The 27,036-nt window shown below is 49.8% G+C and overlaps 1 protein-coding gene across 2 annotated transcripts; it reads left to right on the top strand.

The window, feature by feature from the left end:
• Positions 1–1,994: 1,994 nt before the first annotated feature.
• fgfr1a (fibroblast growth factor receptor 1a) lies at positions 1,995–26,837 on the top strand. 2 transcript variants are annotated; one of them, XM_084695357.1, is made up of 18 exons: positions 1,995–2,293; positions 5,730–5,907; positions 11,113–11,367; positions 11,520–11,606; positions 12,355–12,527; positions 14,832–14,955; positions 16,189–16,379; positions 18,078–18,222; positions 20,446–20,636; positions 21,048–21,193; positions 21,728–21,849; positions 22,743–22,853; positions 23,670–23,860; positions 24,249–24,371; positions 24,495–24,565; positions 24,687–24,824; positions 25,131–25,236; positions 25,352–26,837. In XM_084695357.1, the coding sequence occupies exons 1-18, from the start codon at positions 2,162–2,164 to the stop codon at positions 25,526–25,528; spliced, it is 2,661 nt and encodes an 886-aa protein (XP_084551483.1). In that variant the 5' UTR covers positions 1,995–2,161; the 3' UTR covers positions 25,529–26,837. The 2 variants fall into 2 exon arrangements, with proteins under 2 accessions (XP_084551483.1, XP_084551484.1); XM_084695358.1 differs by lacking the exon at positions 18,078–18,222 and adding an exon at positions 17,072–17,222.
• The last annotated feature ends 199 nt before the right edge of the window (positions 26,838–27,036 follow it).

The following is a 27,036-nucleotide window of genomic DNA, read 5'->3' as shown; positions in this document are numbered from 1 at the left end:
TATATTTATTTAGAAGTAAAGGAAATCATGCAAGATTGAGGGGTCCTTGGAATGAATAAGAACAAACAGAAAAGCATATCTGGTTTGAAAGCATCCTGTTTCCATAAGCTTTATGTTCTAAACCAAACGTTTGACACTGTGGATGGTTGTGAAATAGTCTGGAGATTTAAACTCCCCACTACTCTGCATTCTAGTTTTTTTTTTTTAACACAACCATCAGCTCAGCTTTCTGTTTATGATCTGCTCCCAGGTCTTCCTCCTCCTCCTGTTTGTGTGTGGACACTGAAAGAAAAGATATCAGGGTTTTGAGGAAATGGATCTGTCCAAAAGAAACTGTGTGTGCTTGCCTGGAGCTGTAACCAGTTCAGAATCCGAGAGAGATTTTGTTTGTTCACTCTCTCATTAAGCGTAAGGGGAGCACAATGCCATTGTTTGAGGTCTGTGAGATGGCTGGGGGCTGTTTCCACTTGTGAAGCTCCACACCCACGTTTCTCAGTGTCAAGTCATTCTTAATCTTCAGCCATAGGGTCTCAACTCCCTAACACGCACATGAAAACAGCATTATCCACATAAGGATGCCTATAAGTTGTGTTGAATGGTGAAATTATGATTGGGAATATAGTGAATGAACCCCCTCTTGTTTTAGCTGAACTGGGATCCAAGTCAGATGAAAATAATTAAATAATTGCAAAGTTAAAGAATAGAACATCAAAAAGAGAGAACACATGCTATCCAGTATAAAGTATGTGTTTGATCAGACAGCACTGGTTAGCGTTAGTGAGTAACAGGATCATAGGCCAATATTCTGATGATATTTGAAATGGTGCCAATCTTCATATGATGTGTTTTTTTTTATTACTTTAAAGATGCCATATGTTCATTACTGTCAATGCACATTGGGGATGAATGGATTTGTTTCATATTCAACATCTTGTTCCCTCAGAGATCCATTAAGTACTGCTCTGCTCCACGTTATGGAATGATATTCTGTTCTATTCTCCTCAACTCTATATATAGTTTAATGTGATTTCCTACAGACCAACATTCTTCATGCCGCACGGCCCTTCTCTCCTGACCTGTCTGACTGTGCTCCTCATTAGTCTCTGTTGGACTGGTTCACACCTCATTGCCACCTCCATTCACTGCTACATTTGGTGATAAGCTCTCTTTAGTAGGTCAATAGGGGTCTTTAAGATCCACATGTATGCTCTCAATAAGAGTAGGCTGGGATGGAGTGTGGGGGACAACTCCACAGATCTAATCTTTCTTTTACTTAGGAACTGTCCTGATCTACTCTTCTTCCAGAGAAGAGCAAGATCTGGAAGGCGATTATTGAGTTGTCTTCATTACAAAAGTATTCCTTGTCTGGTGTGTTAATGTTGTGATAGGCCTTCATTATAACCACACTCAGCATGGAAATATTTAACACATAAAGGAATTTCTTATTTAACAGTCTGACTTCCACAGACAGGCACTTCCCCTCCCAACTAGTTTTATTCTTGATTCTTTTTCCTTAAAAAAAAAGAAGTTTATTTTATGTTTCTAAATAATTTTTACCAAAATCAAGACAGTAAGAAATCCATGGGTTTCTGTACCTGTTATACAGATTTGGGGATTTAAGATTTGTAAGCACAACTACAATCCCATAATGCAAAGAGGGTAAAATGTAATGTCTGCACGATTTGTATACCAGCTCTTGCCTAATGAAAAGTGGTTTCCAGCGGGCAGATTGACTGATAAAGGTGAAAGGGGCACGGACAGTGTTAATATGGGATGGCAGAAAAGGAAAACATTACGTTTGATAAACGAAAATGATTTCCTTCAGTAAAAAGATAAATCATGATTCATCTATGATCCTAGATTTAAAAACTAAGGTCAATAGGATGCCTTCCCGGTGACAAGTTGGCTGTCTCCGGGATACAAAACGTGTACACCCTCTTCTACAGAGGTGTTGCGGATGGCAGGGGTTCCTTCCATCTGCTGCGAGATGCAACCAGGCTGTGCGATATTAGTGGGGGAGGCATCCGCGAGTACGGAATCTTGTTGTTTGAAAACAGTAATTTACCCCAACGACGGAAACAAACTATTATTGGAAAAAGTTACAATTGAACATCAAAGAAAGAAATGATCAATTTTTGCGTATATCGTTAACGGATAGTTGATGCACTTTTTAACTTCTGGAGGACCGATTTACTTTTTGTCAGGACGCATGAAACGACCGACTGTGCTCTGCCGTGGGTCATATACAACACTGTTAGCTGCTGCGGGATTTTCATCTTCGGAAAGACAGCCAGTAGGTCGATGCATTTATTAGTGGGCAATTCTGAAAAGTCTGTCTGTGCTTTCATGTCCCTATTATGTTTGCGGTCAAGTAGTATACTTTTTCCCCCCAAGCCAAGGGAATCAAGTATTTTGATAGTAAGCTAGCTAGCAGTTCTTCTTGCGCTTCTTTTTGTCGTTCTTCCGAACTAGTAGGTTAAAGATGCATAGAGGTTTTGAGTTATCTTAAATGTTTAATGTGTAGGTACATCGCCATTCACACTACTTTACTGTGGGAGATATACGGTTGGATATCTGTTATCTTTTTGTGAAAAGTTTACCATCAAATCTCAGACTCGGAGTCCGACATTTTTCTACGCTGGCTGTTCCGTCGCCCTCAGACAAGGTAAATTCGTTTCAAGGTGCAGGCATGGCTATCTTTACTGAACATGTTTTTTTCTTTTTCTTTACATATGTTGTTTACAGTTTTGGGAAGAAAAAAAATCATATAGACATACTCAGGATGTAATGTAGTTTAAATGAATCTTGTTTAGTAAGGACTACAGAGGGTAAAACAAGTTTTTTTTACGCGGCTTTTAATTATTCGAGACCCAGTGTTTGGGAAACCGAGATTTGTTGTATCAATTATTTACATTACAAACGTTGTTTTAATTTAACTGGTGTTTATTGGCATTCATTCACAAAACAATGTTTGGAGACCACGTCAACGCACATAACTTCCGATCAACATTGTATTCCGTTTCTTTGCTTGCTGGTCTTTATCAACCTCATCACACAACACTTAATGAATCTTTCTGCTCTGATAATTCAAGATAACAGAGGTTTTGTGAAATTAGACCAACCATTTGCCGTTATTGTTTACAATGATTAGGGGATCCCGGATCTTTATCAGTCGGTCAGAAGATGAAATGTGGAGTTTAGCGCCTCTCCACCGAGAGTTCATCAGGAAAAAGTCCTTTTAAATTAGTCTGCAGAAGAGGAAGTGAGGAATTTTCCTTCCCTCTAATTTACTAGACGTCTGGATTGGCAGACTTATTGTTGCTTAAGTTAATGATAGTCTGTATTATGTAGTGAAATATGACATTAGCTCTGTATGTCTCATCTTAGTAGACTTTATGTGCAATTAGAAAGTTTTGTGACAGGTCTTAAAACATGATGTAGTCCTAGACCAGTTTATTTCATAACAATACATTACATGTAAACATTACCAGTTGGAACTTTCAAACTTTCCCTGAAACAGTGGTGACATATCTTAGGTGGAATAGAAAGACAGTAAGTATTCTAAAAAGTATTCTAGTAAGTGGAAGCACTAAAAGAGCAGAGCTTAGTACTCTAGGCACAGACAGACTGCTTAGGGAGTGGAGGAATGACTGGGGTTGTGCCACAGAATCAAACGGGGAGCTGAGGAATTTTATGCATGGATGGCAGCGAACAGTAATTATGGGGCCATGCTTGAATCTCTTTGTAGTCCCAAGGAGGGGGAAAAAAGTGTCTTAATCCTTATCAACCAACAGGACTCTGCCCATCCCCGTTTTCTAGATCTGTACGAGGCTCCAGCAATCTGCTGTATGAGCCCCGCAGGCTGGGTCTCTTTACGGAAGGCTTGGTGCCTTTAGCTCAAACACGGTGCTGTTTAATCAGCCCTTATGGCTGGACTGTTGTCTCAGCGGCTGTGTTGTTATGGGAGCCCGGGGAACGTGGTTGTGGCTGCATGCTTTTCGGCTCGTCTTCTGTCTGGCAGCAGAAGTGGATTCCTGGAGCCTGACCAGGCGCTGAGTCTCTGTGATGACCGCTCGTCTTCTGCCCCGAGGACGCTCCTGAGGACCCTCCTGATTCATCTCAGCTGCCGGAAAACAAGTCGTCTTTCTTGGAAAAAGTGAAATTCAATTTGTTTTTGTTTTTATGAGGGCACACTCATCAAGGTTATCCGACGGTGTCTCTTGTTTGTAAATGAATCTCTTGAGACATTTCCTTCAGGTTTGTCACAGGTTTTTTTTTCGTTTTTTTACCCTGGGCTCTAGACCTTAGCAGCTACAACTTTCAAGTAGATGGCAATCAGTGACTCAACCAACTCAAGTGTTGTGACTCATTGTGGGAACATCGTAGCTTATTCATCCCAAACTACTATATCTAATTTGGTGCATGACCAGGCATTTGTTTAGTTTTTTTTGCTGTTTCTCAGATTAAGTGGTTTTAAAGTTGATTCTTTGTATTTTTTGTTCCCCTTCAGTGATGATGTGTTCTCTGAAACAACCCCCTTACAACAAGCATTTGTTCCACCCCAACTTGACAGGCATGAGAGCAAATGGTGGTTGGGGGTCGGGTCACGTCGGGGTTGGGTCCAAAACCAACTGTTAGGTGATAGATCTCAGAGTGTGGAAATGATGTCTTGGCGGCCAACATACAAGGGTGTCGTGTAACAGGCCTTCGTTTGGGGTCCTTTAAAAATTCCTCAGGGGGGATTATGAGGGTTACTGGCAAAGTGTTAATCTCGGAGGCCAGATGCAACAGGAGTGATGGTGCAAGCAGATGTGCACGGGAGGGTCAACCACAGCGGCGTGCCCCTCAGTGGTCTCTGCACCACAGGAGGAGGGTCCTACCCCAGTGATCCGGACAGGAAAACGTCACAAGAAACATCCATACTCATAGCCTACAGTAGTGCTTCCTCTAGGAATGTATGACTGTGTCAACCCGAAGGGCAAACGATCCGGTGCCGTTAATGGGACACATTCATCGATGGATCCGTGTTTGTTTTCAAAATCAACATGGCCTGCGGGTTTCACTGTCTGTACACTCCTGCCGCGTAAGCTTGTTGCTGTCCGCCAGTCAAAGCATTGCTCGCTCTCTGGGGTTTACATCTAAGCTCCTCACGATGAAGCAGCGTTTCTCGCCGCAGCCAAGAAAAAGGAGGTTTTTACACTTTCCCCATTGCATTACGGATCATTTTGTGTTATCGGGTATCATCGGATTGTTGGCTAATACCGTTGGCTACTGGTGTGTAGGATCGCATCATGAGGAAACTTGCGATTTACACCCCCTTGCTCCCCCGCTCTCTAAATCCCTGGTGTGACCTTGTCCTGCCCTCATGCCTCCTCCAGGCCCTCTGGGAATTCCTCCTCGTCACTTTATCATTTTGAGATGGAAGCGTTCTGCTACAGCATAGATGGGCCTTCCATGCAAGCTGTTACGGCTTCTTAAGTCGTAAAGACAAATGATCTACAAAGTTCTTTGTGGATTAACGAGAACCCACACATGCCAATTGTAGTGGCTCAGTGTCTGTTAGATTCTTAATTAAAGTTGGACTTCCCCAGTTTCTTTCATTCCGTGTCTTAAAAGAAGGTGCTCCTCCTACAAGTGTTCAAATGTATAGGAAATAAACCGCTATTTTATTTAATTTAAATACAAATTACCCATTAAAGGTTGGTGTCTGTGTCCCCCCCCCCCTCCAGGTTGTCATAGTGAGCGGCCCAGTGCTGAGGCCCCACAAGTCGTCATGGAGTTCCTGTCTCAGAGTGGTGAGCAGCTGTAGCTCCGTCAGCAGCATGCTGATGTGGGCTCCTCTGCTGGCCCTCGGCCTGCTCGCCCAGATCCAGCCGGCACAGGCCCGCCCTGCCGTCATCAACGAGGGTAAGACCCCCCGAGCCTTCCCCCCGGACCTCTCTGTCTTCCACGTAGACTCGCTCCTTTCCTGTACGTCAATCCCTCTTCTAGACGTTTTGAAAAGGAATCAGCTGTGTATGATGATTTTTTTCCCCTGCAGTGCGTGAATTTAGAGATGAGACATAGTTAGGGACATAAACTGTGGCCCACGTATATGACTTCACGTCTAGAGAGCTCCATCTCAGTACACTGCTGAAATTCATCTTGTGGCATCTTGTGGAGTAATGAGAGGCAGTGTCTTTGTGAGTCTATACTCTGTGTCTCTGGTCTCTGTGTGTCTGGTCTCTGTGTGTCTGTACTCTGCCTCTCCAGACCAGCATCCTACATTGAATGTTGGATTAGCTGAGCCTGCCTAAAATCCGTTACACTAGGACAGTTCCTTGAGCAAAAAGAAACAGTGTTTTCACTGGGCTGTTGTTAAAGTTATGATCGAGATTTTGGCTGGTGGACTTCTTTATGTTGGAAGCAGGTTGACTTTGGCTGTCTGGTGTTGGTTTACTGGTAGTGCACGGGAAACTGAAGAACTACTTCATCTTTTGGAAGAACTACATCTTGTATAGTTGGAAGCAAGAGGGGTATTTCAACCAAAACAGTAATTTACCTGTTTATTAACAACAACCCTCCCCCTCCCTAACTTAGACACAGTCTCTGTGTTCTCGAAAAAGGCTCAACTGGATTGCCTGCAAAAAAGACACCCAAATGGTTAAAGTTCATTGGGGGAGGAGGGGGGGAACCTTCCCCCCCTCACCCACCCAAGAAAAGGCAGTGAAATTGAATCCTGAAAAATGTATCCGTTGGCCGTGTTCCAGTAGTGTAGCCCGATGGCTGCCTGGACCTGTGGCTCGGAGCCTCGGGATGTTTACACCCAGCCAGTCGGAAGTGGAACGCTACAAAAGGAATATGATAAAGCCCCGGTATTATAATGACTGTAATTATGAAAAGGGGGGGTCTCTCTTGGGCAGAAAGGCCTGCCTAGTTTATTTTAAGACTGTGTTTATCCCTGAACCGAGGCGAGCTGGGAGGAAATGGCTACCATCTGTGGCTGAAGGGACGCTCTACCTGGCAGCCCCTGCTCGTCTCCTTGCCCCCCCTTTTGTAATGAAGAGGTTTTTGTTGTCATTGAGAGAAAGGGGAACTGACAGGGAAACTATAAATTATATAGGAAAAAAGAAGAAGAAGAAGAAGAAGAAGAAAAAAAGATCTTTAGTTGGAACCCTCCTCCCCACACCTCAGAGATAGGGTTTCGCAGAAGTGGATTGGTTTACGGACGAATCTCTTGGATATATTGCAGGGTGGGAAGTGTGATGCATTGTCTCTCCAGCCCAGTTTTCAATCACCAAATGGCCAGGTACTATCCATGCGCTCCCCTGATTATCCCCTAACGCCCCCCCCCCCTCCCCCCGGTCCACCCCACCCCCAACACTGCTTGGGTATGCATCACTTTTCCTCCGCACCCCCGTTGGGTGACTGATGGCTTCAGCTGTCGACAGACAACCACAGCAGAAGCATTTGGTCACATTCCTTTTGTGTTGGGGCGGGGAAACAGAACTGCTAAATGACGTGGAAAAAAACATGTTTTATGCATGTCTCTTTGGTGGGTTTCTCTGTTTGTCACTACGTTCACTTGAGAAAATATTTAAACGCTTGTCTAGTTACCATGTGCTGCAAATTTTTTTAAATCGGATATCTATTCAAGGATCATATCATGAGCTAGCATTTGTTTTATCATTTTCTTTTTTACTTGGCCAGTGACCATGCGAACAGTTTGACAAGCACTCTTAAGTCAATTAAATACCATTCAATTTTTAATTGCGGGATATTCTGACTGCGACCTATGTCGAGTCCCCCCCCCCCCCCCTCGACATATTCATTTATTGTAATCCCCATGAAAGAGTGAACTCTCTAAAGAAGAGGAGTCCTTCAGAGGTTCCCCCATGGGAGCTATGCTCATCCAGAGTCCCTCTGGCTCCCTGCTCCACTTCCTGCCCGGAGCCCTGCAGCTCTGTCAGTCACAGGAGAAGTGACCCTGCCTCTTCACTGAAGGGCTCTGGGAGCCAGGGAGCCGGTTCTGGGCCTTGAGAACGAGCTTGGGGGGGGGGGGGGGGCCTCTCCTCGCCTGAATATCACATAGCATGAGGCTAATGAAGTGGACTGAAGGGCCGGGCTTGTCGCCATCCTGTTCTATGGAACACCTGTAACCATGGCATTCTTACGAGGCTGAGGACTCTATGGTAGCCGTGAAGGACTGTTCTAAAGAACAGTGTGCTTTTGTTTTTTGTTTTTCTGTAGGACTTGTGGCTCTGCCTTGCAGTGGTTTTCAACAGAGGGAGTCGCCTCATTGACAATGCTAATGCGAGATAGAAAAGGCCATGTGGCTATTGTGGCTCTAGAAGACCCTCTTCTTGCCCCTCCACCCACTCATCTTGAGAATGTTCTTTCTGCCAGGGATGTGCTAATGTGAGAAAGTAGTTTTAGGGCTATTTTCATTCATTCCTTTTTTTTCTTTTTTTTTTTTAAGAATTCAGCCTTACAAAAAGAGAACATGGTTTTAAACAGCTTGAAAACGCCATGAAATATTATGTCTGGGTTTCCCTTAAAAAAATAAAATACAAGGAAGTTGTACGTTTTATAGTAAATGTTATTTCAATATGGTTGCTGATTTAATGCGCATCCTTAGTACTTAGTCATGTGCCGTGTCTGTGCTGTGTCTGTCGCAGTGTGCAGCAGTCCACCATTACTCCAACCAGAGCAGGAAATCTCTACGGTCGTTCACACAGTGTATTACTTCCTATTCTGAAGCCTAAGCAGGTTCTAGAAACTGCCGCCAACACACACACACACACACACACATACACACGCACACACTAAGCCCCACTCCTCCATCCATGCAAAATCTGGGGTTGCAAGTTTACTTCTTAAAACAAAATCTCTTTCATGGTTTGTGTGATTAGGATGATTTTCAGGGATGTCAATCACATTATTTTTTTTCTCAATTGCTTGGAAAGGATGCATGAGAGCCAAACTATTCCAGCTGGGTTGCTCTCCTTAATCCCATCATAGAATAAGAAGAACTTACAAAAACAAACTTCCTCATAGATAGACTGGAACTTCACCTAATTGTTCATTTGTACACACCTTGTGATATTATAGCAGGAAATGGTGAGGGAGCAATAGTTTAAGTGTTGTAAGATAGTGCTCTTTCACTTGTATGATCACACACACCCAACTGGAAGTATCATATATTCATGAGTAGGAAGTGTTGGGTGTGGAGTGACTCCGGTAATAAGTGTTGGACCTCATACACAAAGAAGACGGCCTTTGTCCAAGCACCAGCTCCATCTTTACAGCTCTTCATGGGATGTCTGTGGCTAGATAAATAGCTGGGATGTTGACATAGCCTTATCAGTGACATCAACATTTAGAGGGTGAGGAGGGGAAAACAAACTGCAAGGCCCCCCCCCCACACACCACCGAGTGGAGGGCTTCAGTTTGAAGCCGCGTGTCTCTTCTGGATGGTCGCCTTAATGGCTCCCCTGCTCTCCTGTCCCCCTTCTCTTTGGTTTTGTTTTTGAGGAGAAAGTTGATCCTACCCCCTGGCCTCCTTCCTGCTGGGATTAAGGGGCTGTCAGACATATGGGATCCAGGAAATACCTTTACTAGGCCCAACTGGGGTCACCATGGCAACTGGCACTGGAACCTGCCGCTGCAGGCTCTCTCGCCCTCGCTTGCTCTCTCTCTCTCTCTCTCTCTCTCTTTCTCTCTCTCTCTCTGTGTCTCTCTCTCACTTTCTGTCTTTCACTTTTCATTCAAAGTCAGTCTCTCTGTCCGTCTCTCTTTCTCTCTATACGTCTCTAGAATAGAGATATCTATACTGGAGACTCCATATCAGCTCTCACTATCCAGTTCTCTGTCTCTCTCGCTCTCCTGCACACGCTCTCGCCCCCCCCCCCCCCCATGCCCCGCTCTCCCCTTCATTGTTTGGAACCCTTTGTTGCGACGGGAGGGAGGGATTATTGTGATCAGGTTTGCTCATGTTGTCCCTGAGGGGACGCCGTCAGGGCTGCGCTCTCTGTTTGGACGGACGGCCCGGTTTATGTTCCAGACACGCACACACAAACAGTGCATACCCGGCCTTCGGGACATTAGATGCCGTCCGTAGATTTTTCCGAACGCGCGTCGGCACCCGTAGCGACGTGGCCCTCCGCCCGCCTTCACAATCTACCGTCTCAAAGCCCTCCTTGGTGATTATGGGCTGTCAGTGTGGGCTACTCTGCGTGTGGTCATCGATCCTGTGGCACGCCTAAGCAGGGAGGTTGGAGGCAGGACGCCCGCCCCCCCCGCACGCACGGAGGAAGAATCTCTGGACAAGGTGGCCCGCGACGCGCTCGGCCTCCGTAAACAGAAAGACGACACCTGATGGACATTGTGTCAGCGTAATCGGGTTACACCCCTTTCCCCCTCCACCCCCCCACCCCCACCCCCCTCTCCCTGCCTTTCCCAGACTCAGTAGCTGAAGAAGGGACTCAGGTGTCTAGCTACGTGAAGCCGCCCCCTATCCATTCCGCTAATCTAATTCCACCTTCCTCTCACAAGGAGCTCCCTGCCAGCCTGGCGATTGGTCCCTGACTAATTCAGGAAGCGATTTAATTTGGGGAGAGATGGGTGAGGAGGGAACGGACGGAGGTTGGGGGGGGGGTTGGGGGAAGTGGGAAAGGGGAGCTGGTGGCGCCGCTTTGGTGTTCTGCTCAGCGTGAGGCCACCCAGGGGTGGGATTCGATAAGGCTGGTGTGACGGGGGGGATTGGAGAGGGAGAGACGGCCGTCCGTCTGACCCCGTCTCTGGGATGGGAAGGCGACGTGCCTGTCGGTCCGTGTGATCATGTAAAACAGACGTCGTCGGCGTTTGACTTGGCACGGCGTGGTGTCAAAGTTGTGCTCTCTTTTTTTACTTTTGGCTCCCTGGATCTTCTAACGCGGGAAGGCCCGCCCCTTAAACTGTGTGTCGCAGTCAAGTTATGGCTTAGTGACGTCGCCGTGTAATTCAACTCACTTCCGACTCCCGCCACCCCGGGAAGCAGATTGTTTTTGACCTCCATGCTCCACCTCCCTCCACCCTCCCCCTCTCGGTGTCCTGCCCTGACGTTTGCCCCTTTGCCCTGCTGCTGCTCCCCAGTGCCCCCAGAGGCCCAGGCGGAGCAGTACACCCTGTACCCCGGGGACCGCCTGGAGCTGAGCTGCACGGCCAAGACGGAGTCGCCCCCCCAGGCGGCCAACTGGACCAAGGACCACGCGGCCGTGCTGGACGGCGAGCACACGCGCCTGCGCAACGGAGCGCTGGAGATCAAGGGGGTGGAGCAGGCCGACTCGGGCCTGTACGTCTGCACCACCTACGGAAACCACAGCCTCTACTTCTCCGTCAACGTTTCAGGTGACTGACCCGCACCGACGCATTGTGAACGTATTGTGTATTCGCTTTTTTGGGGGGGGGGGAGCTTTTGGTCTTTGTTCATACGTTCCTTGTTTGGGTGTGAAGAGTTTTCGTGTCTTCTCGTCCGTCCCCCCCCTCTTCGTCCCCCCTAGTTGACGTCCATGTCTCGTCTGAGGACGAGGAGGAGGAGGAGGAGTCCTCCTCAGAGGAAGCCAAGCTGTCCAGCAGTCAGCTGTTACGTGAGTACCTCACCTGACGCCGCCCAGCCATAACATTAGCATAGCCGCTTAGCGTTTTCCCCCCTGGGGGTGCTGAGGAAGGAGCACATCTCCATCGACCCTGTTAATGTCGCTCCGACAGCGGGCAGGAATGTCCGGACGGCGGTGACTAAGCTCTCGGTGCTGGAGTCTGCAGGGCGTTCTAAAGGCAGCCAGGCGTGCTCGTCTGACTGGCCGTCATGCCTGCGCCCGAGGGGGGTGTCACGGGAGCCCATTACCCCTGACCGTGACCTTCAACGAGGGACTCTTTAGCTGCCGCTCATGTACCCTCCCTCCTTTTCTAACTCCTTTCTTCCGTCTTTCCACTTTTTTGTTTGTGTTTTTTTCTCTCTCTCTCTCTCTCTCTCTCTCTCTCTCTCTCTCTCTCTCTCTCTCTCTCTCTCTCTCTCTCTCTCTCTCTCTCTCTCTCTCTCTCTCTCTCTCTCTCTCTCTCTCTCTCTCTCTCCTCTCTCTCTCTCTCTCCCCCTCTCTCTCTCTCTCTCCCCTCTCTCTCTCTCTCCCCCCTCTCTCTCTCTCTCTCCCCCTCTCTCTCTCTCTCCCCCTCTCTCTCTCTCTCTCCCCTCTCTCTCTCTCTCTCTCTCTCCCCCCTCTCTCTCTCTCTCTCTCTCTCTCTCCCCCCCCCCTCTCTCTCTCTCCCCCCCCCCCCTCTCTCTCTCTCTCTCTCCCTCCCTCCTCCTCTATCTCGGTACCCTCCCTGTCTCTGTCCCAGCGATGGCCCCTCAGTGGGCTCAGCCAGAGAAGATGGAGAAGAAGCTCCACGCCGTTCCTGCCAGTAAGACCGTCAAGTTCCGCTGTCAGGCCAGCGGGAACCCCACCCCCACCCTCAAGTGGTTCAAGAACGGCAAAGAGTTCAAGAGAGACCAGCGCATTGGAGGTTTCAAGGTAAACGGGGATGGGGAGAGCACAGTGGTTGAGCCTGCACCTTGCCTTTGGATAAAAGCAACTGCTGAATCAGTATGGTTTCGTAAGTGTGTCGCATTGGCAACAAACTATTGTGCCTCTGGAAGCTTTGTATCACAATACACGCATTAAGTTTTCCTTGAATATATTTTGATTGTAACTTTTCACATTTATTTTGGAAGTCATATTTGACTGTTTGACATAAAAAAAAATAGACAGACGACTCACTTCCCATCATATCACCACTGTCTCGCTTCATGAGAGGGCCCTTTCTTCCTCCCCTACCCAAGAGATACGAAGGGGATCGTAACAGCCCTCCTCTCCTCTCTAGGGACCCCCAGACGGTCCATTGAGTTCCCCTTGACCCCGTGTGAATCAGACCCCTGACCGTGGACGGAGATATGCTGGAGATCTCATCTCCACGCTAGCTCTCCCCCTATCCTCGCCAAGTTAGCCAGTGGAAACCAAGAGGCAAAACTCACACCACACTGGGGGAACAATGCAAGATGAAACCTTACTCCACGAAGGGAGGGGTCGGGCGAGAATAATAAACCCTGGAGCAGGGCTGTTCAGCCAGCCTGTGCAGGTGAAACACCCCTGGATGTCCTCATTACCTGGGCTGGGTGTCTGTTGTTGCCAACCGGGATCAGTTCGCTGTCCTGAAACAGAAGCCTGCAAACATGTCCGAAAGCAATGAGTCCTCTTACATATTATACCAGGGCCTGGGTGGCTACTCGATTCTGATTGGCTGGAAGGCTGTGCATTCTTTTGCTGCATGGTTGGAACCTCTTCATGGTTCAAAACGAATGAGTCTGTTTCGCTGTCACAGCTTGATAATGTATCACTGTTTAATAATGTCAATGATGCCACGACTGACAGTGATATAGCCACCACATATATTTGACATGGAAAAGTTCTTGATTTTGGGACACAGGGATGTTTGGTTGACAAGCCAGCGTTTTGATCAAACATACCGTCAGATCCTATTCACTGTTAAACATTAGACAAAGTTACTGACAGGTTTGCTGTCATAAAGTTCGTTTTTTTTTTTTTTTGGGGGGGGGGGGGTCAGAGTCACAGGCATCAGTGAAGATTTCAACCGTTTGTTGGTTGTGAGCGTGGAGAAGAACCACTATGATCCTCTGGAGACGCATGGGGTCTGCATGCTGAGTCCTTGGCTTCACCCTGCACCTCATCTGATACCTGCTGACAATACCGCCTCCTGTGGTAACGTTTGGGCCAGGGTATTTTCAGGGGGCTTGTCTCCCCCCAAACCCCCCCACCCCCCCCCCCCAGCACTCTCCTGCATCTGCTCTCCCCATCAAGGTGTTGGCCAGCCTTGCCCCCCCCCCCCCCCCCCCCCCCCCCATCCTCCAGCTGGGACACATTAAGGCATTTCCTCCCTGCTCTCCCTTGCTCGGCCAGCACACTCCACCATCTGGCTGCTGTTTATTCAGTCAAGGTGCAAAGGTCCGAGTTGGCGGCCAGGGAACGTCTACCGACACCACCCCCCCCCCCCCCTACACACACACACACACCTCACTTTTACAAACACGGTTCTATTGTTCATACGGTCAGAACTTAGGGAGACGGGACGGGAGCGACGGAGGGCAAAGACCACTTCCTTGTTTTAGCCGAGCTCCCCCCCCCACATCTGGGCGCGGCTCCTCCCACCTTCTCGGCTCCTCCCACCTTCTCGGGTCTCTCCGGAGCTGAATGAGGGGCGCTGCACGCCAGGGCCCCGTGTGGCCGTTTGATGTTTCCTCTGGGCCCGAGCGGTCTCTGGGAGTTTAATCACTCACTGCCGGTCTTGGCAGATTTATGTCGAAAAAAAAAATCATAACGTAAATACAAAGAGCCGAGCTCGCGGCACGTTAGCGGAGGGGGTAACAAGGCAGGCCCCCGCAGGAAACTTCAGTCTCTGTCTGCAGTCGTACAACCCGCCTCTCGGGATCGACAGAACGAGCTGTTAGAGAGGTCAGACCGGCTACAGGGAAGCCTTCACTCCAGAACCAACGCTGTGGATTCATATCATGACACAGCACAAGACATTTCTACACATCAGTCCCAAATTCACAACCAGGATAAATGTAATCCGGTCAGGGGAAGTTAAAATGCTGTAGATTGTGATGAGATATAACTGGTCCAGATGGTCTTCTCTGACCTGCTACCTGTATTACATCCCGGGTGGGGTAACCATACCCCTATATGAAGGGCCTCACATGGCCTTTTTGTGGTGCCGCACCTCCTCATACCCCCTCTCTCTCTGACCTCTGACCTTCGCAGGTTCGAGAGCACATGTGGACCATCATCATGGACTCCGTGGTGCCCTCCGACAAGGGCAACTACACGTGCGTGGTGGAGAACAAGCATGGCAGCATCAACCACACCTACCAGCTGGATGTCGTGGGTAAGCCTGCTCCTCCTCCTCCTCCTCCACTTCCTGTTCTTCCTCCTCCACTTCCTGCTCCTCCTCATCCACTTCCTGCTCCTATACTTCCTGATCTTCCTCCTCCACTTCCTGCTCTTCCTCCTCCACTTCCTGCTCCTCCACTTCCTGATCTTCCTCCTCCACTTCCTGCTCTTCCTCCTCCACTTCCTGCTCCTCCACTTCCTGATCTTCCTCCTCCACTTCCCGCTCTTCCTCCTCCACTTCCTGCTCCTGCTCCTCCACTTCTTGCTCCTGTCCTTACGAAATACTCAGAAAAATAATACTAATATGGTTCTAGTGCAAACCGTGTTAATTCTAGAATGGTGTGACAGCACTGGGGTTGGTTCAGGATGTCTGAGCATAGTGGAGACCCAAACCAAACTGATTAGCTTCAAGACGTCCTTCAAACCAGAGGACCAGAAGAGAACTCCATTTGGGAGATTGTTTACTTGCAGCCTGATGGATGAAGGGATTTAGAGGAGTGATTATCCCCACCGGGATGTTCCCTGTGAGGCTCTCGCGCACCAGCGGTTCTGTAAATCAAAGTTCCACTTCCAAAGACGGCAGAGTTCTCTGGGGCTGTTCCTGCCCCCCCCCCCCCCCCCCCCAGGTCCTGCTTACCTATCACACTGCATAACTTATTTGAGCTTTTACAGCTTATTTTATATTGTATAGTATTGTTTAGAGTAATTTAGAACTGTTGTACATTTTATATTTAGACTCTTGTATGTTTATCTTCTGCACCTTCCTGCCACAGTAAATTCCTTGTTTGTGTAAACTTACCTGGCGAATAAAGCTGATTCTGATTGTGAGTCAGAGAGCCGGTGAATGGGTGCTAGATTGTGCCAGGTGCCAATTTGAGCTGTAAAGTAAACAGGCTCACCGCATGTGTAGCTCTGCCAAATGCAGCTTTCTCAAACGTGGTTTTGTCGAGTTATCAGTCATCAGAACGGCGCCGGCACAACATTCTTTTCTCATGCCAGCAGTGTAATTCCTACATTTTAGTCCTAATGGCAGCAATTAGACTGAAAGACCCATTACCCTGGCTGTGACATCGCTCTCTGAAAGTTGTAATGTATTTTTTCCACAAAGTCAATTGTCTTTCAATGACTTTAGGCATCATCTAGTATCAAACTGATCTGTGTATGCATATATGTGTGGGTGTGTATCTGTGTGTGTGTATGTATCTGTGAATGTGTGGGTGTGTTTCAGAGCGATCACCACACAGGCCCATCCTCCAGGCTGGCCTTCCAGCCAACCGCACGGCAGTGGTGGGCAGCGACGTGGAGTTTGAGTGCAAGGTGTTCAGCGACCCCCAGCCTCATATCCAGTGGCTGAAACACATCGAGGTGAACGGCAGCCGCTTGGGAACCGATGGCCACCCCTACGTCCGTGTCCTTAAGGTACGAGCTAGCCCCGCCTCCGCCCTCAGCCCCGCCTTCGCCCTCAGCCCCGCCTCCGCCCTGACTCCGCCCTCAGCCCTGACTCCGCCCTGACTCCACCCTCAGCCCCGCCTCTGCCCTGACTCCGCCCTCAGCCCTGACTCCGCCCCTCCACCCTTACTCCACCCTCAGCCCCGCCTGCGCCCTGACTCCGCCCTCAGCCCTGACTCCGCCCTCAACCCTGACTCCGCCCTTCCACCCTTACTCCGCCCTCAGCCCCGACACGTAGCTTTTTAGCATGACGTATGTCGTCAAAAAGACGTAGTCAGTAATGCAACCGAGTAGTGTCGGATGTCAACTAAACAGTTTAGTTCTTTAACTCTTAAGTTAAGCTCTTTGTTGGGTTAGTCTGGATAATTTTCACTTCCTGTTATGCCATCCTCACTTCTCTCCTGAGGACAGGCTGCCAGTAGAGGGTGAGCACCATCACTCTGGAGAGACTTGATCTGGCCTCTCCTCCGCCCTGTCATTTCTACCCTTCTCGAAAGGAAAATAGACCCAGTGCTGACAATCAAAAAGTCTTATTCACTACCGTGCTCCTCCCCCCCGCCCCTCCCCCCCCTCTCCCCCCACCCTCTCCTCCCCCCACTTCATTTAGTTAATGTGACTAACAGATTTTGGTGTTCTTGTGCGTGACCTGTTTTTGTTTCCAGCACTCTGGGGTCAATAGCTCGGACACTCAGGTGCTGACCCTCTACAATGTGACCGAGGAGGAGAGCGGGGAGTATATATGTAAAGTGTCCAATTATATAGGGGAGGCCAATCAGTCGGCCTGGCTGACCGTCACCAGATATGAGCCCCAAGGTAACTGCCCGGCAGCGGCCCAGCACCCTACACCCACCCTCAGGCAGACTGGGCCCCTAGGAGCCCCCTGGAGAGCTAGGGCCCGATGTAGGGACCATCTCAGCAGCTCCTCTTCTCCCTCCCTCTCTCTCTGTCTCTCTCTCTCTCTGTCCCTCCTCGGTGATCCTGACTGTAAATGACGCGATGGAAAATTCTCCGCAGAGCGCTTGAAAGTGTTTGGGGCTAAGGTTTTTGTTGGACTCCTTCTGCATTCCTGCCCCTGTGCCTCTCCTCGCTCCCCTCCCTAACAAGGGCCCCTCCTGCCATCCGCTCCTGTTACTTTCACTCCTTTGCCCTTCACAGTCCTGTACTCCCTCTTAACTGCACCACACACACACACACACACACACACACACACGCTTCTTTTCCAGCTGTCTTACGCTTGCCTCTGTTTCTCCCTCTTTCTGTGTTTTGTGGCCAGACTGTGTGTGTGTGTGTGTGTGTGTGTGAGCTCTGCTGGGGACTTCTCCATGCATCCTGCATGTCATGATGTGAGGAGGAGACGGGGAAGTGTGTCATGTCTGGTGTGGGTCCGCCACAGGCTAACCGGTGCGGCCTCTACCTAACCAGCACCACCGCTAACCAGGCCTGAACGGTCCTTTCTTTCAGCGCCCGCCTGTTCTCTGGGGTTTATATGGTGTTGGACTGAAAGGTGTAAGGGGGGCATGGACCCCCCCCCCCCCCCAAACCACCTGCCTTCGTCCCCTCTTTCTATCTCCAGTCTGTCCCTGTCGGAACTCTCTTATACTCATGGCTGTCTCTCTCTCTCTCTCTTCCGGGCCATCTGTTGGTTCTCCTTCCATTGTTCTGTTCTAGACTGCGGGCCTTAACACCACGGACAAGGAAATGGAAGTTCTTCAGCTGAGAAATGTGTCTCTGGATGATGCTGGGGAGTATACGTGCTTGGCGGGCAATTCTATCGGGTTCTCTCATCATACTGCATGGTTGACCGTGTTCGAAGGTATTAGTGGTTCTCTCTCTCTCTCTCTCTCTCCCCCCCGTCTATCTAATATATCTAACTGTCCTTACTCCCCCCCCCCCTCCTCTGTCTCCTTGCTGTTCATCGCCCACATTGGTCAGAATGGGGTTCTTCACCCCAGGCTCTAATGTGAGAGAAAGCTACTAACCCCCCCCCCCTCCTCCTCCTCCCTTTCTTTCTTTCAACATGGCTTCTGACCCATCCAGTCTCAGTGGATGGGGTAGCACAACCCATGAATACAACTACCTCTGCGTATATTGAAATCTCAGCACATGCCAAACAACCTCCCAGACTCCTAATCTCCTAGCACGTTGTTTATCGACGACCTTTAAATCCAAAAAGGCGAAAGCCAGACTGTGGCCTATGTGTCTGAGGTAGTGAGCAATGGAAGCCTGGAGCTGGTTGTTTGGCTACGCTGATTGCGTTTCTCTCTTATCTGTGTCTCCCATTCTGGTTTCCAACTGGTGTTTACATTTGATTTCGTGCAAAGTTTTCTGACAAGCATGACGGATGACATGTATTCGTGATGTCATTTCCTGCTGTGAAGACAGCGCCTCGCTTTGATAATTGGGCTGGTCTCAGCGGATGCCTCATTCACCACGGTGGGAATGGGCATCTGGCCAATTATCCTGCTGCTTGTCATTAAACCTCTGAACACAAGGTCAGTTGACTTGTGTTGGCGGTGTTGGTACTATTGATTGTTGGTGTTTTCACCCAAGGGAAGAAAAGCATCTGAATTGGATTGATGAAGGTTGTGTTAGGGTATTTCAGATCAAAACAATTCCACCTTCCCTAATTTCCCTAAAATTAAGGAGACTCCATGTCAATTTACTAAATGTATATTATCACGCAGTTGCTGGAAGGCCTAGGTAAATGTATTGCTGAATTATAGACAGCCTATTACCAACAACCAACACAGTGATGACTAATCCTTACAAAACACAGTTCAGACCTCAACAGAGCTCAGAATGGGAGAACTCCACTAAGAGGAGCAGTGATTACTGAAACAGATTGAACACATACTATTGTATACCTTGTGGCATGCCATGTGAATGACAAGATCTGTGTTTGTGTTTGAATCGATGTGCAGTAGTTGTGTTTCAAGCGTGGTTTGTGTGTGAGCGATGTTCCGTATAAAGACCAGAGCCTTTGCACACCACTACTACCCCACTCCGCCTTTCCACCACGCGATTTCACCACCAAATTCCTCTGGAACTCTTCTAAATGATCTGGACCTCGGACTCACTTCTAGACGACCTCAAATCGTTAAAGCCTTTATGCATGTCTTGTGGGTCCCAGCCTTTTAAGCCAGCAGGTTGTAGCATGTGTCTAGACGGCAGCTTACCGACACCAGGGTCAAGGAGTGCCGACAGTCGCACTGAAGGAGAACGTGGAGTGAAACCTGGTGCTTGAGAGGAGGGGATGAGAGATTAGGAGAGAGGGGAGGAGAATAAGAGAGGGGAGGAGGATAGGAGAGGGGAGGAGGAGGAGAGGGGAAGAGGAGCAGGGAGGGGGGAGGAGAGAGGGGATGAGAGGGGAGGAGGAGGGGAGGGAAAGAAGGAGCAGGGAGGGGAGGAGAGGAGAGGGGATGAGAGGGGAGGAGAGAGGGGAGGAGAGAGGGGAGGAGAGAGGGGAGGAGGAGAGGGGAGGAGGAGAGGAGGAGGGGAGGGGAGGGGAGGGGAGGGGAGGAGGAGGGGAGGGGAGGAGAGGGGATGAGAGGGGATGAGAGGGGAGGAGAGAGGGGGAGAGGGGAGGAGAGAGGGGAGGAGGAGGGGAGGAGAGGGGATGAGAGGGGAGGAGGAGGGGAGGAGAGAGGGGGAGAGAGGGGGAGAGGGGAGGAGGAGGGGAGGAGAGAGGGGAGGAGGGGTGGAGAGAGGGGAGGGGAGGCCGCCACCACCAGAGTTTTTGCTCCCTCCTCCACGCCAGACGTGTCCCAGGCTCTGCTTTTCATACCGCGACCGAGTGCTCTTTGTGAACGCGTCTGAATGCCGTGTTTTGTAGCGTCCTTGACAGAGTCCCTACGAGGGAGTGCCGTGTCGTACAGTGTGTGTGTGTGTTTTGCTGCGTGGCGTGATTGCTGAATGTGTGGCTGTACTTGGGGGGGGCTGGAATGCACAGACCTCCCAGCGTTTTTTCATTTGACCCCGTGTGCCTGACCTCCCCACCCCCCCCTCCCCCTATCGCCCCTGGTTACCCCTCACCCAGCCGTGCCTCGCTTCACGCAACCCAGCCACGTGTACCTGGAGGTGGTCATCTACTGTGTGGGCTTCTTCTTCATCGCCGTCATGGTTGCCGTGGCGATCCTCTTCAAGATGCGCAGCACGTCCCGGAAGAGCGACTTCCACAGCCAGCTGGCCGTGCACAAGCTGGCCAAGCGCATCCCGCTGCGCAGACAGGTAACAGAAAGTAGATAGGGGGTTTGAAAATCTTTTTACACCCTTTCCCCCTCCCCCCTTTTTCTGTCCTTCTATAACCTCCCTCGTTTTCGTCTAGTGAATTCTAACACGCACGCAGAAAATGTGTATTGCAATGAGGTGATGCCGTTTTAACACACTGAGCTTCTAACCCCTCCCCCCCTCCCCGCCCAGAGAGTCCATGAGGTGAGTCAGGTGGGTATGTTTAAACAGCACATAGTCCTGTCCTGTCTTGAAACCAGGTTCACAGTTAATGAGCCATGAGCCCTTATGCCATGCTCGTATTCAGACTTTTCCGTCCACCCTGGACAGCCTTCTGAGGCTCGTCCTCCCTCTGTGCCCGTGTGCCTCTACGAGAGAGTAATGTGAGGCTCCCCTCCTCCCCCCCCTCAGGTGTCCGTGGACTCCAGCTCCTCCCTCCACTCGGGGGTGATGCTGGTGCGCCCCTCCCGCCTCTCCTCCAGCGGCTCCCCCATGCTGTCGGGGGTGTCTGAATACGAGCTGCCCCAGGACCCCCGCTGGGAGCTGAGCAGGGACAGGTACCACCCCTCCTCCTCCCCCCCACCTCCTCCTCTCCCCCACTCCTCCACCCTCACTCCTCCTCCCCCCTTTCTTCCTCCTCCTCCTTCCTCCTCCCACATCCCCCCCTCCTCCTCTCCCCCACTCCTCACTCCTCCTCATCCCCCCTTTCTTCCTCCTCCTCCTTCCTCCTCCCCCCATCCTCCTCCCCCCCTCACTCCTCCCCCTCCTCCCCCCCTCAATCCTCCTCATCCCTTTTCTTCCTCTCTTCCCCCCCCTCCTCCTCCTCTGCTCTGGAGGAGTTGCAGAAACCACACCAGCACCACCAACATGATTACACAGGCCCCCCCCGGTCACTTACTGTCACTTTTACCGCCTGATTAGGATAGACTGCTAGGAAACAGTCGAGGAGGGAAGGACCAGAGAATTCCATGTGTCCTGTACTTGCCACAAATGGACATGGAAAATAAACGAGGATGCATAATATTGACACCACCGTTCAAATCATGGTCAAAGCTGGTTTGGTACGACGTCAGTGGTGTTTTGGTTTCCAGGCTGGTTCTGGGCAAGCCTCTAGGAGAGGGCTGCTTCGGCCAGGTGGTGATGGCAGAGGCACTGGGGATGGACAAGGAGAAGCCCAACCGGGTGACCAAGGTGGCCGTCAAGATGCTGAAATGTACGTGGGGACCTTTTCTTACCTGTTTGTTGTCGGAGTGATGCTGAACAGATTCTCTTCTGCGTGTTGGTGGTGGTGGGTTGGATTTGGATCACACAAACGAGTCGAGGTGAACACACACACACTCTGAGCTAGTGGCCGGAACTTTGGAAATGGGAGACCAGAGCAAAAAAAATGTATGAGAGCCGCTGACTTTGGCTATACGACAAGGTTCATAAAACGCTGGAGAGCGAGGGAGAGCCGTTTACTGTCTGGTGCTTTTCTAAGTGCCTCTCCCCAAAGACCTACTTCCCCTGCAGCCTCTCTCCACCTGCATGAGCCCCTGGAGGAACCTTTCTCCCAGATCTGCCTAGCTGGTGTCCTCTCCCCTCCACAGATGATAACTTCAGAGCGTGCCCCCCCCCCCACACACACACACACACACTTCCTTTGTCTCTCAGATGTATTGATGAGATTATGAAAGTACATACTCTGCACTCCTACATTATGGCACGAGAAAGCGTACTATTTGAGTCGTAAAACATCAAGGAAGCAAGTCAGTGCTAGCGGCTCAGATCCCTCCCAGACGTTTTGGTCTTGTTCACACTTGTTCCTCCCAGCTACTCAGGGTGTGTGTGTGTGTGTGTGTGTGTGTGTGTGTGTGTGTGTGTGTGTGTGTGTGTGTGTGTGTGTGTGTGTGTGTGTGTGTGTGTGTGTGTGTGTGTGTGTGTGTGTGTGTGTGTGTGACTCTCATCACTGACCCACTCTAGCCCAATGTTCCCCCTGGGGAAAACGCACCATGGCCGAGCCACGTTGACCGTGTCGTGGTCTCATTGGCACCTTTTCTTTGACTGTTGAACACCAGAGGGTTGATAAACGTGTGTCCCAACGACGTATTTCTCTCCCCCGCTCAGCTGACGCTACGGAGAAAGACCTGTCCGATCTGATCTCGGAGATGGAGATGATGAAGATGATTGGCAAACACAAGAACATCATCAACCTGCTGGGAGCCTGCACGCAGGATGGTAGGTCCCCCTGACCCCTGACCCCCGTCAGCTTCCTGAGTTGTTTTACTGGGCTCTCGTGTTGTTGAGCTGAATCCGAAAAAAGGCCCTGCCTGATCAGATCACAAATGGGGAGGCGTGTGTGTAATAGCATGAGTAAGCGATTCTGACACTGGCTTCCGAGCTCTCAGTTTGAGATGACCACAGCTGCTGCCAGGGTTGCCAGATCTTTCAAATCCCCCCTGACAGGCTCTGGCACCAGGCTCTCGTTCCTGCAGAAGGAGATCAACATTAGCATCCACTCTCGGTTCTCACTGCTAAGCACACTCTGGGAACCTGTTCTTTGTTCCGCCTGTTTTGTGTTGGTGTGTTATTGTCTTTATTCCGTTCCTCTCTCATGTGCCAGACCCATATGGAGGTCCTCACAGTTTCTGCCCTTTGAAAACGTTTACGTTTGCATTTAAAAGAAAGCCATTTTGAAACAGAGTTGTCCCCCGTTACAGCACGTTAAGTCGTAACGGCTGAATTTGTAATGCAGTTTTTACCCATGACAATTGGTCTCCCAGTCCCTGCTGTTACCCCCCCCCCCTCCCCCTTAGCCCCCCTCCCCCAGTACCATTAGACGTAGGGCACCACTGGCCACACAGCTGTCAGAATATAACTCAAGTCTTCAACATGACATCTCAACCTCGAAAGAAACCCCCCCCCCCCCCCCGACCAGAGAACGAAGTCGAGCCCCCCCCCCCTTGTCCTCTGTCCATCGCCATGGTAACAGAGCACCGTTGCCGCTGTCACGTCCCGAGCGACCGAACCAATGGGACGCGTTCCTCTCGGCAGGCCCGCTGTATGTGATCGTGGAGTACGCCTCCAAGGGCAACCTGAGGGAGTACCTGCGCGCCCGCCGGCCCCCTGGCATGGAGTACTGCTACAACCCTGACCAGGTGCCCGTGGAGAACATGTCCATCAAAGACCTGGTGTCCTGCGCCTACCAGGTGGCTCGTGGGATGGAGTACCTGTCTTCCAGGAAGGTGAGGACGGGCCGGGCCCACAGCTGCCCCCCTCCGGGGACACACGCTGGTTCAGATCCAGGGATTTGAGTCAAGTCCTTTTTATTTATCCCACTAGGGGAAATGTGCTTGTAGACGGGTATTAAAACACATTCACTCCATCATAAAATACTACATGAACAGCATACCTGACACCACACAAGACAACACACAATACAGTACAATACAGTACAAGGATCACTTCATATTGAAAACCCAGAATGAATTCCGTCCATAAAAACTTCATGCCATTCATTTATGCACATTTAGCCTCCCAATAGCAAAACAAATAAACTGAAATTAAATAAATCAACTGAACTACGCTCATTCTCTATCGTTTTTTTTATTTTCTTTCTGTGTGTGTGTGTAGTGTATACACCGAGATCTGGCGGCCCGTAACGTCCTGGTGACCGAAGACAACGTGATGAAGATCGCCGACTTCGGCCTGGCCAGAGACATCCACCACATCGACTACTACAAGAAGACCACCAATGTGAGGACCCCAGTAGTTGTCTGCTCCTGCAGCGTCTGGTTATGGAGCGCTTGTGATTTTCACTAACACTGTAGGCACTGGTCACGGTGATCTCTCTTTTAACCCCAGCGATCTAACCAACAGGGTCGTTTACCAGTCAAGTGGATGGCGCCGGAGGCCCTATTTGACCGCATATACACTCATCAGAGTGACGTGTGAGTATGGACAGGAAACTGCGACCGGTTGCTGGAATACATGGACGAGGGCTTTGGACTTGTGTGATGTGGAGTGGGATTGGGCCTTAAACTGTGCGTGTGTGTGTGTGTGTGTGTTCAGGTGGTCCTTTGGGGTGCTGCTGTGGGAGATCTTCACCCTGGGGGGGTCTCCGTACCCCGGCGTTCCTGTGGAGGAGCTGTTCAAGCTGCTGAAGGAGGGTCACCGCATGGACAAGCCCTCCACCTGCACCCACGAGCTGTAAGCTGCCGCCATGACACCTAGCTATAGACCAGACCCAGTCATAGACCAGACCCAGTCATAGACCAGACCCAGTCATAGACCAGACCCAGTCATACACCAGACCCAGTCATAGACCAGACCCAGTCATAGACCAGACCCAGTCATACACCAGACCCAGTCATACACCAGACCCAGTCATAGACCAGACCCAGTCATAGACCAGACCTAGCTATAGACCAGACCCATAGACCCTCCTGGTTCTTTTGACCCTTCTCATTTTGGCGTTTCCCTCCCTCCTTACCTCCCTCCCTCCCTCCCATGCAGGTACATGATGATGAGGGACTGTTGGCATGCGGTGCCCTCCCAGAGGCCCACCTTCAAGCAGCTGGTGGAGGATCTGGACCGCACCCTGGCCATGACGGCCAACCAGGTGAGGAAACACCCCAGCTCCTCGCAGCAGGACGACGAGAAAGCCTCCGAGTTCGCATGTCGCCAGCGTATCTAACCACAGGCCTGTGTGTGTGTGTGTGTGTGTGTGTGTCTAGGAGTACCTAGAGCTGTCCGTGCCCGTGGACCAGTATTCCCCCAGCTACCCCGACACGCGCAGCTCCACCTGCTCCTCCGGAGAGGACTCGGTCTTCTCCCACGACGCTGCCGCAGAGGAACCCTGCCTGCCCAAGTTTCCACCCAACTCCAACGGCGTGGCCCTGAAGAAGCGCTGATACCTCACCTCCCTCCCTTCTCCCATCCCCCTCCCCTCTCCTACTATAGCAGCTGGGCTGGACTCTTCCACACCATCCCCTTACCCGCCTCACCCCGGCCCCCAGAGATGAAGCTAAACACTGGTGCTCTGAGAGAGAGAGAGGGAACTTGGAGGCTCTCACAGCAGCCTGTTACAAGGACTCAGCAGTTTCCTGCCTCCTTATGGCTGAAGTGGATATTTGTGTGGTCTCTTTTCTATTTTTTTCGGGGGGCCCTTTCTATCGCTGAGAGGGGTTTTCTCTGTCCTTGTACTGGAGTGGGACAGAACCCTGCTGTCTCTTCCCGTCTTGAGAGTTCTACAGGATGACAGTCCTACAGGATGACAGTCCTCCAGGACGACAGTTCTACAGAGGAAACGTAGAACAGGGATCTGGGTGCCTGTTATTGTGTCTGATGTATTTTTCCAACTGTTGCTTGTCGGTGATGTATGAAAGCGTTTTCCAAGACCAAATTTTCAGAATATATTATCAAGAGACATTCATATCTTGTATATGTTAGGGCGGTGATCCATTTGTTTCATTTAAATTACAATATTCTTGTAAATACAGTTAGAAATTTATAAATATGAATATATATTTACACACTACCCTTATTTTTTATTACCATATTTGATTTACTATTGTTTTTGTACAAGGATGCTAATGTTTTTTTTTTCTTTTTTGCATATAGTCCATAGGGGCCATTGCTACATGAAATTGTATTGAAAATTACCTGGCCAGTTTTTTGCTATTTGACTTTTCAGCTTTGCTTTTCTCCTTAGTACTGGTTTTAACGACCCTTGGAAATACCTATTAATTTTCCGTGTATTCAGGTCCGCACATTTCTTTCCCACGACACAACAAAACAGCATTCTTTAGTGTGTGAGGCTTGTGTAAAAAAAAAAAAAAGAGAAAAAAAGGCAGCCATTTTTCCTTATTAAAATCCATGCTGTAGTGTGCATGTGTGTGCGTGCGTGTGTGTCAGTGAGAGAGGTTGTGTGTGCATGTGTGTGTTTATGTCATCATTTGTGGACTGCACCAGAATCTCGTCTATTCATGATTGGTCCTTTGTTTTAAGTATGGTCACAACTGTATACTTTGTGGTTGTTAACCGTGCTTGTATAAGCTTCATAAAGCAGAATGCACTTTTACCGTGCATGCCATGTAATGAACAGATCCTTTAAAGGCTTTAAACGGGAGACTTGTCAGACAACTTCTGGTAATGGTTTGCAGAGCACATATGTCATTGTAAAAAGGATGACATAAAATAAAATGCTATCAAGAAAACAAATCGTTAAAGCTTTCAGAGTTTGAAAGAACTTAATAAACGGGTCCATAAATATCTCGACGTTGTCGTGTTTGTGACGTAAATCATTGTTCGTAGAGATTCGCCGACGGCCTTTTCAATCTCATACCCATTTAACACAGGTTACCAGGGGCGATCAAATATGATAATGCGCTGCTGACATCAGAAGAATCATCCGCTATTT

The sequence above is a fragment of the Hypomesus nipponensis genome, chromosome 28, assembly GCF_054491055.1.
Source record: "Hypomesus nipponensis isolate SF chromosome 28, ASM5449105v1, whole genome shotgun sequence".
Lineage (NCBI taxonomy): Eukaryota > Metazoa > Chordata > Actinopteri > Osmeriformes > Osmeridae > Hypomesus > Hypomesus nipponensis.
This window is presented reverse-complemented; position numbering and strand designations above follow the sequence as displayed.